Source organism: Rhincodon typus, chromosome 34 (genome assembly GCF_021869965.1).
Source record: "Rhincodon typus isolate 14 chromosome 34, sRhiTyp1.1, whole genome shotgun sequence".
Classification (NCBI taxonomy): Eukaryota; Metazoa; Chordata; class Chondrichthyes; order Orectolobiformes; family Rhincodontidae; genus Rhincodon; species Rhincodon typus.
Genome location: NC_063365.1, coordinates 17,132,007 through 17,148,570, shown reverse-complemented (window position 1 = coordinate 17,148,570; position 16,564 = coordinate 17,132,007). Strand labels below are relative to the sequence as shown.

General features: G+C 42.6%; 2 protein-coding genes across 19 annotated transcripts in view; both read right to left on the bottom strand.

The window, feature by feature from the left end:
* The window catches only part of LOC109927752 (peptidyl-prolyl cis-trans isomerase-like), a 23,883-nt gene extending 21,399 nt beyond the window's left edge, over positions 1–2,484 (bottom strand). The window contains exon 1 of the mRNA XM_020527759.2: positions 2,302–2,484. Within this exon, the coding sequence (XP_020383348.1) occupies positions 2,302–2,469 (168 nt within the window). The 5' untranslated portion in view covers positions 2,470–2,484. The remainder of the gene's footprint in view (positions 1–2,301) is intronic.
* A 9,886-nt stretch (positions 2,485–12,370) lies between these two features.
* The window catches only part of zmiz1a (zinc finger, MIZ-type containing 1a), a 257,416-nt gene continuing 253,222 nt past the window's right edge, over positions 12,371–16,564 (bottom strand). For all 18 annotated transcript variants that reach the window (XM_048616226.1, XM_048616236.1, XM_048616233.1 and 15 more), the window contains one exon: positions 12,371–16,126. In XM_048616226.1, coding sequence (XP_048472183.1) covers positions 16,019–16,126 — 108 coding nt within the window. In that variant the 3' untranslated portion in view covers positions 12,371–16,018. The remainder of the gene's footprint in view (positions 16,127–16,564) is intronic.

Here is a 16,564-nt window from a genome sequence, read left to right as displayed (position 1 = left end):
GGCTTGGTTTCCCCGATGTAGAGGAAGCCACACCGGGTACAGCGGATGCAGTATACCACATTGGCAGATGTGCAGGTGAACATCTGCTTGATGTGGAAAGTCTTCTTGGGGCCTGGGATGGGGGTGAGGGAGGAGGTATGGGGGCAGGTGTAGCACTTCCTGCGATTGCAGGGAAAAGTGCCGGGTGTGGTGGAGCTGGAGGGGAGAGTGGAGCGGACGAGGGAGTCACGGAGAGAGTTGTCCCTCCGGAAAGCAGATAAAGGTGGGGAGGGAAAGATGTCTTTGGTGGTGGGGTCGGATTGCAGATGGCGGAAGTGTCGGAGGATGATGCGTTGGATCCGGAGGTTGGTGGGGTGGTACGTGAGGACGAGGGGGATTCTTTTTTGGTTTTTATTGCGTGGACGGGGTGTGAGGGATGAGGTGCGGGAGATGTGGGAGACACGGTTGAGGGCGTTCTCGACCACTGAGGAGGGGAAGTTACGGTCCTTGAAAAACGAGGACAACTGAGATGTACGGGAGTGGAATGCCTCATCCTGGGAGCAGATGCGGCGGAGGCGAAGGAATTGGGAATAGGGGATAGCATTTTTGCAGGAAGGTGGGTGGGAGGAGGAGTATTCTAGGTAGCTGTGGGAGTCGGTGGGCTTGAAATGAATATCGGTTTCTAGGTGGTTGCCCGATATGGAGACAGAGAGGTCCAGGAAGGGGAGAGAGGTGTTAGAGATGGTCCAGGTAAACTTAAGGTTGGGGTGGAAGGTGTTAGTGAAGTGTATGAACTGTTCGAGCTCCTCGTGGGAGCACGAGGCGGCGCCGATACAGTCATCAATGTAACGGAGGAAGAGGTGGGGTTTAGGGCCGGTGTAGGTACGGAAGAGGGATTGTTCCACGTAACCTACAAAGAGGCAGGCGTAGCTTGGGCCCATGCGGGTACCCATGGCTACCCCCTTTGTCTGTAGGAAGTGGGAGGAATTGAAAGAGAAGTTGTTGAGTGTGAGGACGAGTTCGGCTAAGCGGATGAGGGTGTCAGTGGAGGGGGACTGGTCGGGCCTGCGGGACAGGAAGAAGCGGAGGGCCTTAAGGCCATCTGCATGGGGAATGCAGGTGTAGAGGGACTGGACGTCCATGGTAAAGATGAGGTGTTGGGGACCGGGGAATTGGAAGTTCTGGAGGAGGTGGAGGGCGTGGGTGGTGTCACGGACATAGGTAGGGAGTTCCTGGACCAAGGGGGAGAAAATGAAGTCGAGATAGTTGGAGATCAGTTCGGTGGGGCAGGAGCAGGCGGAGACAATGGGTCGACCAGGGCATTCAGGTTTGTGGATTTTGGGAAGGAGATAGAAGCGGGCAGTGCGAGGTTGGGGAACGATGAGGTTGGAGGCCGTGGGTGGGAGGTCACCTGAGGTGATGAGGTTGTGGATGGTTTGGGAGATGATGGTTTGGTGCTCAGGGGTGGGGTCTTGATCAAGGGGGCGGTAGGAGGAGGTGTCGGAGAGTTGGCGTCCGGCCTCGGCGATGTAGAGGTCAGTGCGCCATACTACAACTGCACCTCCCTTGTCCGCAGGTTTTATGGTGAGGTTGGGATTGGAGCGGAGGGAGCGGAGGGCTGCACGTTCTGCGGGGGAGAGGTTGGAGTGGGTGAGAGGGGTGGAGAGGTTGAGGCGATTGATGTCTCGACGGCAGTTGGAGATGAAGAGGTCGAGGGAGGGTAGGAGGCCTTGGGGTGGTGTCCAGGAGGAGGGGGTGTGTTGGAAGCGGGAGAAGGGGTCAGTAGAAGGGGGGTTAGGTTCACGGTCAGAGAAGTAAGCGTGGAGGCGGAGGCGGCGGAAAAACTGCTCTATGATGAGTCCAGTGCCTGCTTTTCAGAACGGCAGACTTGGATTTCGCAACCTACTACTGTTTGCTTCATTGCATGAACACGCCCTGGAGGAGGAATGCGGATGAATTGAACTCTCTGGCGATATTCCAAGTCGTATCCGCAAATGCCTCCAGCTCATTCCTTCCAGTTTAATGTTGCCTTTAATTAATCCCCTCGCTTCAGCACGTCCACGAAAAGTGCTGCTTTAGAATTCTTTAAAGTTCCCCCACCCTCCAACTTTCCTCAGTATAATTGCAATCGTTTTTGTTTAATTTTCTTCTTTACCCGCCCCCATTTCCTGGTTCCCTCTTTGCTCGAAAGCTATTTCGAAGTTGCCGTGAAAAGGTAAACCGTCCGAGAGGTTTCTCACTCACAAGTTATGTCGCCTGACCTGGCGAGTATGTTTTCCCCCATTCCCTCAGCCCCAATGTCCGCAGAACCATTACACTCACCTCCATCACGATGCGACCCAGGGGCTCCCCGTCTGCAGTGATATCCATGAAAACCCGGGGGTTTTGCTTACCCTTCGCGCTACACATTCTGATTCCGGCGATGGCCTGTATGTTCAGGGTGTGGACGCCGTCACAGCAATTGAGGATGTATCCGTTAACGTGATTCATTTGAACGAATCGGGTGCACTCTGCTCACCCCGCCTTTGGAAAAGTGTAATGAGTTCCTGTACAGCATCATTGGATTGGTTCACGGAATCCCTATAAACATTAGATAACCTTTGTATAGTTTTTGCAAGTAAAATTGCTCGAAAGCCTGTTGCAAGGTGGTGGAGAAGCGAATGAGACAGGACGAGGGGTTATCTAGTGTCCTTAGGAATGACATATGATGTGCTTGATACTGTAAATGACCACCTAAACATTGCAGGAGGTCCTGGACCCATCGGCACCCACTCATTACTGAGCCAAGGATATCTGCGCAGCTTTGCTTGACAGCCGTATAAGCGAAGACTAAATCATGTACTTTCTCAGTCCACTGTCTTCATCTGTCAAGCCAGAATGGGGCGTAACTCAGAGATGACCACCACAACACTAACCATTATCTCATGAGACTTTCTACTTTTTTTTTAAAACTGAAAGTGAAGCTCTTTCCACTCTTCTGAGCTGAAAGTAAAGTTTTCCTCTGCATTGACCCTATCAAACACTCCCAGGTCAGGTACAGCAATAGGCTAAATACAGCTTGAACTCTTAAACAGAAAGTAAAGCTCTCTCTAAACTTCCTCCATCAAACACTCATAACTTGGGGGAGGTGATGGTCTAATGGTATTATTATCGGACTGTTAATCCACAGACTCGGGTAATGGTTCTGGGAAACCAAGTTCAAATTTGCCAATGACAGATGGTGGAATTTAAATTCAATTTTAAAAATCTGGAATTAAGAGTCTAATAATAACCATCCTATCATTGTTGATTGTCAGGAAAAAAAACATCTCAGGGAAGGAACTGGGAATGGTCCAATGATCCTTCTTCAAAACTGATTGCAGCTGATAAAAGGGTGGCATATATTCAGGAGAGGGGTTGGGATGGTGGCAAAGGAGGTAATGATAGGTGGAGTTGGAGCTCAGAGAACAGTAGTTAGGCATGATGTGGAGATTCTGGGGTGGACAAAGTCTGAAGTCACACTACACCAGGTTATAGTCCAACAGGTTTATTTGGAACCACAAGCTTTCAGAATGTAGCCCCTTTGTCAGGCGAGATGGCTAATGGTGAGCAGAGAGAAAGAAAGGCTGATGATAGGGAAGATTAGTAGGTGAATTGTGTACTTTCTCAGCCTTGTGTCTTCATCTGCAGTAAATGTGGATTGTCAAACCAGAGTGGCGCTTAACACAGATTGACCACCACAACACTAACTATCATCTCATGAGACAGAAGAGGGATGGTTATCTGCTGCCATTGTCGTTTCAAGTGGTAGAGGTCACCAGTTTGTTAGGTTCTGTTGAAGGAGTCTTGGTGAGTTAATGCAGTAGTGCATCAGCTTCTGCCAAGCTCTGTGTGATCAGTTCTCCCTTTCTCTGTTACCTATTCTCAGTGTGCAAGTCTTTGAAAACTCATTCAACCCTGGCCTCTTCCACATCTCCCATTTAATCCAGGACATTCAGTCATCACATCCCTAAACATTGGAATGTTCTCGCTCATCCTCTCTGATTTTTAATCTGTCTCCTTCCTATATTTCTTACATCTTTTCTCTAATTTTGTTCTTACCTGTCTCAATAGCCATCTCATTGTCTTGATATCCAGGCTTGCCTGAACAAGCTGTTATGACATGTGTTGGGATGTTTTCCAGGCTAGTCTCCCATTTTCTACCCTCAGTAAATTTGATCTAATCCTAAACTCACTGCTCATGTCTTAACTTGCAGCAAGTCCCATCTTCTTTTGTGTCCTGTGTGTGTTGACTTAGTGGCTCTTTGTCAAATAACATCTTGATTTAAAAAAAATCCTTTTTTTCACAAACCTCCACAGCCTTGATGACTGAATTGAAGGTTTGTGCTGTGCTGTGGTCATGCCAATGACATGTCAAATTGTTGAATTTTAATTAATGGCCCTATCTGAATGTTGTAGCCTTAACTTGGAACCCTTCATTCTGAATTAAAGAAGGCAAATAAAACATAAATCTTCAAAGAAGTAACTAGTCCACTGAAAAGAGTATTATGTATTTTATCAACGTCAATGAGAACACTCAGCAGGTCAGGCAGCATCTGTGGAAAGTATTAACATTTGAGGTTGTATAAAACTCTTGCAGAAAGTGTTCCCAGCACTTTCTGTTTTCATTTCAGATTTCCTGCATCTACAATGTTTCTCTGTTATGATTAAGCATTTTATTTTACTAATGAGAAATGCAGGGTTATAGGGATAGGGTAGGGGGTGGGTCTGGTGGGATGCCCTTCGGAGAGGCGGTGTGGACCTGATGGGCTGAATGGCCTGCTTTCAAGCTGTCAGGATTATATAACCGAGAACAACCATCAATCACAATTGTAAATTGCACGGTAAGAGGATTGTTGCTGAAGAAGAATCATATTCCACCAAAAATGTTAACTCTCTTCCTGCCTCCACCAATGCTGCCAGACCTGCTATTTCCACTATCACAAGTGCAAAACACAATCTAAGAGAACTGCCTCAAAGCTAACTACAGCACCAGATTGTACATGTGAGAAGATGATGGTAATATCACTAAACTTGTAATCCAAGAGGCACTTGCTAATTCTCCCGGGACAATGGTTCAAATCTCACCATGGCAGCTGATGAAAGTGCCTGAGAACACAACACTATCGTTGAAATAACTTTTTGGCAACACTTAACCTATCCTTACTGTCTCAACACTGAGCTAACAGCTATTGCGAACCCAAATCTTTCACTCTGAGCTGATGGCACCACCATGCTACAGTTTATCAGAGATATCCAAATTCTTGATCTATTCCAGAGACAGCCCAGCAGTTTTTGTCAGTCTTCTGTTCCAATTTTCAGTGTCTGTTCTTCTGACTGAGATCACCCATGACTTGCCTCCAATTGCAACCAGCAAACCCCAGCTGAAATTACCGACTTGTACAGCTACTGACTTTCAGTATCCTTCTGCAAACTGCGTTCCTAATTAGAGCTTCCATTATCTCTCTATCTGTCACTCTCCATTTCACTTTAGTGTCTGACAAGTCTTGCAAGTCCAGAAATCCTGTTCGACATTTCTAGAAGAGCTGAATGTACGTGTCAGTGGTATGAATGCGTATAGAACATGTTTATTTCCTTGTTAGCTTCTTAGTTTATGTTGCAGGTGTTCTTCTCCAAGGCCAATATTGGGTCCAATATGAATGGATCCCAATTGTTTTTATTATCTTCTAAGCTAAAACTGCATGGTAACTTTGTATTCTCCCTCAGGAAAATTTACTGCAGTATTCAGTGGTTACTCATGTTTGTTGTTCACAAAATTGTTATGGTGTAGGAGGAGACCATGTGGCCTGCGTCAGTTCTAAAACCTAATGCCAATCGCCTGCCTTTTTTCTGTATCCCTACCTGTCATTTCTATTCACATATTCCTCCAATATCCTCTTGAATGCCTTAATGAACCTGTTTCCCTATATTCAGTGTTCATTTATTTACTGTATTGGATTAACACTCATGCTGCCTGTGCACCACACCACCATGGCTCCCCCATAACACTCTCAGGCACTCAGGCCAAACAACAAACTTACAAACTTCTCTGCTGCATTTGTTCAAACCTACCAAATACTTTCGAGTCTTCCAATCATCTTTTACTGTCTCCAAATAACTCCAGCTATTCAACCTTGTTCTCCACACTTTTTTCTTGTTTAATGGTGATTGATGGATTTTGGTAAACTTGCCCTCAGTGGATGCAGAATCGGCTGAACTCACTGACTTGAATCTTGCAGATTGGATGCTTTCTACATGTCGTATTTGGTTGTGAGACAGATGGGCTGGATGTCCTAAAGAAAATTCATCAACTTGGAAACCATCAGATATTTACCATCTCCGTTTGGAGACTGCTGCCCTAATTTTATTTGCAAAAAAATTGTCTGATTTAAATGACATTTGGTCACTTGCCAATCTAACCATAATTCAGACTCCAGTGTTGTTTTATTTTAGAAAAATGAAACAATTGTCATTTCCCCAGTCAAATCAATTAAAGTGACTCAAAACTATAAATTCAACGTGGAATGTTCTCTCAAGAAATGGTTTCCGTAATGCACTAGGAATATTAATAATTTGCTGTGTGCTATGGTCTGTGATTCCTTTTTCCAAGCTTCATATTTCAGGCATGTTTCATCAAAGCAAGTGCACATCCTTGAGCCTTTGTTCAATATCAACAAAGCGTATTCCATTTTTGATGAAGAACAGTTTGTCTTTCCAGGCTTTCTAACAGTAGCCTGCCTTATCTTAAACATCAATTTCATTTCAGAACAGAACTCATCACAGGTATGATAATTGAAAGTAGAAGAAACCCCTTTGGATTGAAATAATAACTTCCACCTTCATTTCTGACATTAATATTAGGTGAATTTTGGGGCATTGTGCTCTACTGCCATATTGAAGGTCTGCATCAAGTCCTGCATCACAAATACCACACAGTCCTGTGAAACAGTAAAGAAATCACAGTTCTGCCCTGGCCTGTTTGTGACCCATTGTGCCTGGCAACTCTCACTATGCCATTCTGAAGTCTATACTCACTGTGTTTGGGAGATGTACCTGCCATTGTTGAATAGCTGGAGTTATTTGGAGACAGTAAAAGATGATTGGAAGGCTTGAAAGTATTTGGTAGGTTTGAACAAATACAGCTAAAAAGTTGGTTGTTTGGCCTGAGTGCCTGGGGATGTCACTGGGGGAGCAGGCAGCATAAGTGGTAATCACTCACCAAGAACGTACTCAGCTTAGGGTTGTCTCAGGAGGAAACGCCTCAGTTCCAGTCCTCACCCTGTGCTGAATTCCAGAAGCATGTTAAAGGGGTTTGCCTTTCATGTCAAAATAGAATTTGACTGGGTTTGACACCAAAAAATTATACTTACAGAGTTGCACACCACAGAAACAGACCCTTCAGTCCAACTCATCAGTGCCAACTGGACATCCTAAATTAATCTAGTCCCATTTGCCAGGATTTGGCCCATATCCGTCTTCCTTTTCATGTACACATCCAGATGCTTATTAAATGTTGTTGTTGTACCAGTCTCCACCATTTCCATTAGCAGCTCATTCCATACGTGCACCACCCTTTGCGTGAAAAAGTTGCACCTTAGATTCTTTTTGAATCTTTCCCCTCTCACCTTAAACCTATGCCCTCCAGTTTCAAACTCCCCTACACTGGGAAAAAGACATTGGCTATTCACCCTATCCATACCTCTCATGATTTTATAAACCTCTATAAGGTCACCCTTCAGCCTTTGGTGTTCCAGGGAAAATAGCTCCAACCTATTCAGCCTCTCCCTATAGCTCAAACCCCCAAGCCCGGCAACGTCTTTGTAAATCTTTTCTGAACCCGTTCAAGTTTAACAACATCTTTCCTAAAGCAGGAAGATTGGAACTGAATGCAGTATACCAAAAGTGGCCTTACTAAGGCCTTGTACACCTGCAGCATGATATCCTAACTCCCATACTCAATGCAGTAACCCATAAAGGCAAGCGTACCAAATGTCTTCTTCACTACCCTCTCTACTTTGTGACTCCACCTTCAAGGAATTATGAATCTTCACCCCAAGGTCTCTTTGTTCAGCAACACTGCCTAGGACCCTAACATTAAATGTGTAAGTCCTGCTCTGATTTGCCTTACCAAAATGCAACACCTCACATTTATCTAAATTAAACTCCTCCATCTGCCACTCCTCGGCCCATCAACTCATCTGATTAATGTCCTGTTGTAATCTGAGATAATCTTCTTCACTGTCCACTCCAGTACCAATTTTGGTGTAATCTGCAAACTTACTAGTCATTCCTCCAATATTCACTTCCAAATTCACATCCCAGCACCGATCCTTGTGACACACCACTGGTCACAAGCCTCCAGTCTGAAAGACAACTGCCTACCTCTAAGCCAATTTTGTATCCAAATGGCTAGCTCTCCCTCCATGACTCCATTCTTATTCCAGAATGCCTCTCCACAACCTTAAGCAAACGCAGGAGTTTGATGGAATACACTCCAGTGGCTTGAATGTGTGCAGCTCCAACATCACATGCAGCTCTACACCGTCCAAAACAAAGCAGTCTACTCATTTAATTATATACTTGGTATGGTAGGGCAACCTGATCTGTATACAATACTCCAGAAGAGGTGTCACCAACATTCTGTGCAACTTCAACATGGCATCCCAATTCCTATACTCAAAGACAACAAAAACAAAGTTGCTGGAAAAGCTCAGCAGGCCTGGCAGCATCTGTGGAGGAGAAAACAGAGTTAACGTTTCGGGTCCGGTGACCCTTCCTCAGAACTGTACTCCTATACTCAAAGGGCTGAGCAATGAAAGCAAGCGTGCTAACCACCTTCTTAACCACCCTATCTACATGGTTTAATTATTTAAACATCATTCCCTCCACTGTGTGCTGTGTCTGCAGTACCAGCTACAAGATGTGCTGTAACAAGTCACCAAGGTTCCTTCAGCAGGGTCTACTAAAACCATGATGTCTACCACCTAGAATGATTTGCAGCAGGCACATTAGAACTCCAAGGTGACCCAGTCACATAGCATGCAGACTTCCTCATAAATTACTGTTCCTTCATTGCTCCTGATTCAAAATTCTGGAAATTGCTAAATAAAAACACTATGTGAGCACCTTCACCACACAGACTTCAAGAAACCTCACCACCACTTTTTCCAAGGGTCACCAGGTCTGGGAAATAAATGTAGTTTATCAGCAACAAGAAAATGAATAAACATATGGAGATATGTGGACAGTACGTAGAATGTTTTATCCAAACTTTGCCTTGGTTTTTTATATCCAGGGCAAATAATAGAATGTGGAACATCCCTGCAGCAAGCCTACATCAATGCAGGGCTAGCAGAAATCAGAAGGTCAGATATCAAGCTTCATGAGCAAGGCTCGCTCTTTAAACAATTAAACCATGTAGACAGGGTGGTTAAGAAGGTGTTTAGCACGCTGCTTTCATTGCTCAGCCCTTTAAGTATAGGAGTTGGGATGTCATGTTGAAGTTGTACAGAACGTTGGTGAGGCCTCTTCTGGAGTACAGTATACAGATCTGGTTGCCCTGCCATTGGAAGGATATAATTAAATTGGAGGGGGTTCAGAAAATATTTACCGGAATGTTACTGAGTTTGGAACGTTTGAATTATAAAGATAGGCTGTAACTTTTTTGACTGGAGCATAGATGGTTGAGGAGTGACTTTAAAGAAGTTTCAAAAATCATGAGGAGCATAGATAAGGTGAATAGCAAGGGTCTTTTCCATAGGGTGGGGGAATTCAAAACTAGGGGGTATATTTTTAAGGTGAGAGGAGAAAGATTTAAAAAGGATATAAAGGGAAACTTTTTTTTAACACATAGAGTGGTTTGTATGTGGAATGAACTGCCAGAGGAAGTGGGGGATGCAGGTACAGTTACAACATTAAAAGGCATTTGGATGAGTACATGAATAGGAAAGGTTTGGAGGGATATGGGCCAAACGCAGGCAAGTGGGACTAATTTGGTTTGGAAACATTGTCGGCATGGACTATTTGGACCGAAGGGTCTGTTTTCATGCTGTATGACTCTGTCTCTGTGTTTCCTTTGCAAGTTGCTTTGATCTGAACAATGAGAGGACTTTGTGGACAAATGCAAACCATGCTTTTGGCTTGTCATGTAGCAACGGCAGGAAATGTCCTGAAATGTCCTTTCATTCATTCAATGGCTGTGGAAGTCACTGGCAAGACTATAATGTATTGTCTGCCCAAGTGGTCCTTGACAGGACAGTATTAAAATGTCTCTTTAGTATTCATGTTGTAGCTACACCCACAGTCATGGATTCAAGCTCAACAATAATTAAGGAGCCAAGCCATAAAAATCTGTTAATTGGAGGGAGCTTTCTTGCAGTTGGTGGTGTTCTCTTGTGCTTGCAACCCTTATTCTTGTACATGCTATTGTTTCCCATTGGTAGAAAAGTGCACTTAGTTAAGAGATAATTGCATCAAATTGTGTCTAATTAGCTTAAATACATATATCAGAAGAAACAAGTTGAAACCAACTTCTGGTCTCTGGAGCTATTTATTCATTAACATGTGCATACAAAAAGATTCACACAGACATTACAATAGATTCCTAGAAATGAACATGAAGACTTGAGAAGATTAATGTGAAGAAGTAAATCACTGGAAAATTATAATAACATTGCTAAACAGTTTTACACTGTGAAACGTTTATGCCATGGTCATAAGGAAGAAGGGTGGAACTGTTCACACATGACCTTACAGCCCGGTACCATATGGATTTAAAAACCTAGCACCACCCTATATAACACAACTTAAGCCCCCAGATGTGTAATAGGTCAGTGGCTAAACAACAGGAGACCTCCCAGGAGTTTGTAGAAGAGAATTAGAAGGTTAGTGTCTAACTATAACTTACTTTCCAATGAGAGACAATTTGATATTCAAGCTCCCATTCCGAAATCAACTCTCAAATGCATGGGGATTGTTAATGATTATACCACAATATTTGGTACCATTAGTAAAGAGGTCCTGCGATATCAAACCAAATTCAATGGAATTTTATTTCACCACTTGAACAGGACTTATGTGGCCTGTGTTTTACAGCAATCATGGCAGACATGGGTGTTACAACAGTCTAACATTTGGGCAAATTCAGGTGTGAGCAAATAGTCATTAGGCACCATCTTATCAAATTGTGAATGAGCTGGATGATTGATAATTGCAAGTAAGTTTTAATCTCTCTGTTCTTTATTTTCCTGAGAAACCAAGTTTGAGTTTCGCAAATTGAACACATCTTTTACACCCAACAGACTCACTAAGCACGAGACTCCAACCTGCTTCATTTCACTGCTCAGCTATTCAAATTCCTGATTTCTACTTTCAGTGCCAATTTATGCTGGTTGACAGACAAATGCATGGTAGATGCAGTATTACATTGGTAAGTGTGCAGTTATCCACGTTAGTAGCAAAATGTGGATTGGATAAGGGTCTGGTACAATGAGACCTTGGTGTTCTTGTACGCCAGGCACTGAAAGTAGGCAGGCAAGTGCATCAGGTGATGAAGGCAGCAAATGGTACGTTGGCCTTTATGGTGAGAGGATTTGAGTGCACGTGCAGGGATGTCTTGGTGGAATTGTGCAGGGCCTTGTTACGGCCACACCTGGAGTCGTATGTGCAGTTTTGGTCTCTCTGACAATGTTACTGCTGTGGAGGGAACACAACAAAAGCTTACCAGATTGATTCCTGGGATAGCAGAACCGATATATGAAGAGAGACTGGAAGCGTTGGGACTATAGCCACTGGAATTTAGAAGGATGAGGAGAGATCTCTTGGAAACCTATAAAATTCAAATAGGACTAGACAGGGTCAAGTACAGGAAAGATGTTCCAGATGACCAGGGAGTCCAGAACTTGGGTGTCACTAAGGATACAGGGTAGGCCATTTAGAACTGAAATGAGGAGACATGCCTTCACCCAGCAAGTGGTGAGCCTGTGGAATTCTCTACCATAGAAAGCAATTGAGGCTAAAAAATTGAATGCTTTCAAGGAGGATTTATATGTAGTTCTAAAGGCTAAAGAGATCAGGGTGGGGGGGGAGTTGGGGAGAAATAAAGAATAGGATACTGAGTCAGATGAATAGTCATGATCATATTGATTGGTGGAATTTGGCTCAGAGGGCCAACTGGCTTACTGCAGCTCCTATTTTCTACGTTTATATGAAATGTAGAGAGCTAGAGAGAGGAGACCTTCATCCCATAAACTGCACTGGATTCAAACAAGCTCCAGGAGTGAAAGCACCTTGTTTGAACTCTCAGCGCACACCTTTTCTCCTGCTTCTCTTTTCTTCTCCATACATTCCCTTAAAATTAACAAGCAGCACTCCATTTCATCTGAATACATATTTATTAGATAAATATTAGGTTGTCACATCATCTAACTACATACAGTTTGCAAGACTAAAAATCACAATTAGTTTTCTGACCAGTTTAAAGTATGAAATGATTGCATTGTACATACAATGTACAAACGGAAAGAAAAAAATGGCCATTTCTGCATGTGACACAGAGATTGTACCCTTTTTGAATTCTTGAATGATCATGATATCAAAAATTGTACAAACTATGAATTTGGTTACAATCTTTTTAAACCCCTCAATTTTCTTCATTAATTTTGTAGCACCTTAAAAATATGCAGGTGATCTACTAGATAATACACTGAAGCTAAGTATTACACGTAGGTAAAACAAAGGTTTCTTTTGAAGGTTCAGAGTATATTACAGAGGTGAATGAATGCTGGAACTTCACGAAAGATAACAAACAGTATTCATTTTCCACACAGTCACTTCTGATGGATTACAAGCTTGTTGAGACAATGCACATTTCAGGAAAATGAACGGACTTATCTTTACATTGAACATGTCTCCCTTTGTCATTTACATTATGTACACATGTCCCTTAGTCCCTTACCATAGACGATGGTATGTCTGCTTTGTCCTACAGAAGTCTGAGCAGGGACTCAAAGATCACGGAGGTTCCTTCCCAGCCAGGGTACCACAATGACTGTTATAAAACCATGAGAACTACAGTTGTGAAACAGCTTTTAAAAAAAGAGTCAACACCAAACATGCCAGTGCTCACTCACCAGCAGACTTCTTTTGTTTTAAAATAACATTAAAACATGTTAGAATTTTTTTTGGGAAAAATACATTGGCAGTGCATTGTTTTGTCATTGGATACTCTTCACTTATCCTACATGTTTTTGTGAAAGCTGTTTCAAACAAACAAGTTCTCAATAATGAACCAGTACCTTGCCAGACCAAGGGACTGGCTAGTTTTAAAATGGGAAGAAACTAAAAAAGGGTTGCAGAATGAAGCCTCATTGCATCCACACAAGCAGAAGCCAGGACTGGAGCTGTGGAGTGGAAAAGTGCCACGTGCCACCAGGTGAACTCAACCACCAAAGCTGGTGATCCCGTAAGTGTCAATTCACACTTACAGCCAATTGGTTTGGTGACAAATGTCACCTTCTAGCTTTGATGTTGGGGCAAATCACACAGAGGTGCCAAATCAGAAGAATGCAATGCAGGCCAACATTTTATAATTGAACTTCCTTGAACTATCCAACATCCATACCCAGAGATAAAAATGTACTCAAATCTGCACTTATGACTGCCCAAATTTCTGTTAAGTGAAAATCTCAAAATAATATCCTTCCTGCTTTTCCTCATCTGCATATCTTGCCTATTCATAAACGTTACTGTAATAAATTCAGCCAAATGCCTTACAGCCCACTCCCTCTCAAACTTGTTTTGACAATTAAAAACAATTGCAGTAGAATATTTTACATTTAGAAACTTCCCTTACAGTAAAAACAATTCCAAGAATTGAATGTCAAAACTCTTGATTAAATTGTTAATATTCCCAAGAAACGAAACATATTATTCACTTAACAGAAATGAACTGTCCTACGCTCGTGTTTGTGTTCTCTCTTACACTTTAATGGAACACATTAGAAAGCTCAGAGGCTTAGTAAAGAAGGGAAACACTTTTGCTCGTAATTTTTATATTTTCAGTTTTTGGGTCAAGGTGGAGTATACTCCTCTACTCTGTAGAAGAATCCTCTTTGAAAGTGGGACCACAATTTAAAAACCACAGAAAAAGACAACCAATCTGATCATGGAAAATGTTGAATATTATCAAAGACGTTACTAAAATATTCACAAAGGTATTTACAATAGCCTTTTAAAATAATCAATTTGCATACTGAACATCGCCTTTAACTTGAGACAGAGAAAAAGAACCTCAAATGTATTCAATTACTTGGCAACTTTCTACGTAACGATTACAGATTCAATACTGCTACTAGCAAAGGCAAATAGCCATTCATTTTAATATCTACAGCTGAGTACTGGTAACTAGCATACATAACTATGCACATACAGCAGAGATGGATCAGATTTTGTCATCTAGAAGGAGCAAAATGTAGGTAAAATAAACTAGTGACTTTGGTGATGAAAGCATCGTCCAAGCTTCCAGTGGCAAGCTAAGTTCAGATCATTTTGTTGTACATTGAAAAGAAAAAGGATCAGCATAGTAATAATAATAATAAAAAAAGGTAATAAAAACTAATTGGAAATGCAACAAATTCCTCTGGCACTTGCAATTACGTAGCACAGGTAGTGTTGCAGAATAAAAATGTACAGGTTTTTGGGAGGTGCAGAGTATGCAGTTCAATCAAGTTTATTGGTACAGTTAATCTGTATTTGGACTGCACAGATGCAGGGTAGTTGTCGCGCACACATGCAGGTATTTGTTTCTCCCCCGTCCTGTCATTCTACCATTGAACAGCACAGTGTGAGAAAGAAACGTCCGCACAAAATGAGGACCAAAGAAGTGTGGTGCGCTTATGCAGGTTAAAGAGGTGTCAGTGTAGTAAAAGAAGAAAACATCCCTGGTGCACGGCCAGTGTTGTGGTTCCCAGGACTTGTAACAGTCTTCAAGGGAAAACACAAACCAGGAATATGTTGCAGATATCTTCAGCCACTGAACGCCAGGGTTCCCAGCTTTTTCGGCAGTGAATCTTACCCAGCTCACCAATCTGATTGCTGCAGCAAGTTTTCCGACATTTGCTGCTTCTGCTGTACACTATCATAAGACCGACAATTTGCTTTTGAGGCCGAGCTGTGAATATTGAGATTTCTTAATGACTGGCCCAGTGTGGACACAATGCCGGTGTGGCACGATAATGCCAGCAAGACACCTGTGCTTTGCAATAAAACTCTGCAAGGAATGGATATATTTGCATTTGACTTGCAGGCTGCCAACAGTCTCTTAATTGCAAAACAATGATAAAAGAACAAACAGGAAAAATCTTTGTACATGTACCGAAATACACAGCACTAGAAGAAGATTCTTCAGGTATGGAGGCCAAGACTTCCCTTCCACCATTTTTGTACATGCATTCCCAATTGGACATTCAGGCCAGCATTGTTGTGCTTTCTACTTGCATTCTGACCTAAATACATTTTAATGTCCATCCCTCCTCTCAGTCCATCTTCTGTAATTCTCACTGGAGCTGCTGCGTGAAGGAGCTGTTTCTAGTATATTGTATCGAAGATGGGGAGCGGGAATGTGGAAGAAAGGCAATGGTGGGGATTGGCCTGCATAAAACAATTCTTCCCCTTTTCTTTGTTGTGTTCCTGAATTTAGTGCCTGGACACTTTACACAACGGAATTCTTCCTATTTGTTCACAAAAATTGACTGGATAAAGCTACAAGGTTTTTCCTTTTTTAAAATAATTTAAAAAAAATCAATCATAAATGATGTTTCCAGTGAAGCGGCAGCACCACCTAACAAGCTTCCTCTCCCACCGCCCACACTGCTTTCAGTCAATGTGACGGTGCAATTCAAACATCTTGGACATAAGAGGAGTCTGGAGTGCATCATTTCATCTAGTGTATGAGCTCTTGCAGAATTGGGTGTTTTGACTTCTTGTGTGGCTACGTGGTGAGGATGTATGAAGGGACGGGCTTTCAGTTGGTCTCAAAAAGAGAGAGAAGGTCATCGTTGCTATTGCTGGGCAGGTCAGGAGGGCCAAGGTAGGACAGAAGCTCATCTGGATTTGTGAATTCTGGAATAAGCTGTAAGGAACCAGACAAAAATTTAATGTTATCAAGTCTACCTAAAACAGGAACAAAACGCAGTCATCGCTCAAGAATATGCTACTATTAGGCAAATAAACCTATTGCTGGAATAGCAGGGTTGCTGCACATTGTGCTTCCTAATATTTCTAAAGCAAATTTCTACCACAGTCATCAAAACAGTACATTTTATCAGATTTTACAAAGACATGAACAATTTGCCCCCATCATACTGCAGCAACAGGCAGCTAAGTGTGTTTTTCTTGCTGGAGTCACCCAGAAGATGTGAACTCTAGTTTGTATATTGTGTGAAATAATCCCACTTGCAAATTATGGCTGGTAACGCAAGTCCGATAGAAGGACAACTTAGACAAACAAGTGTGGTCATAAGATGGATGCAGCAGTTTAACAAGGGTTTGGTTTGGTGCTATGTTAAAT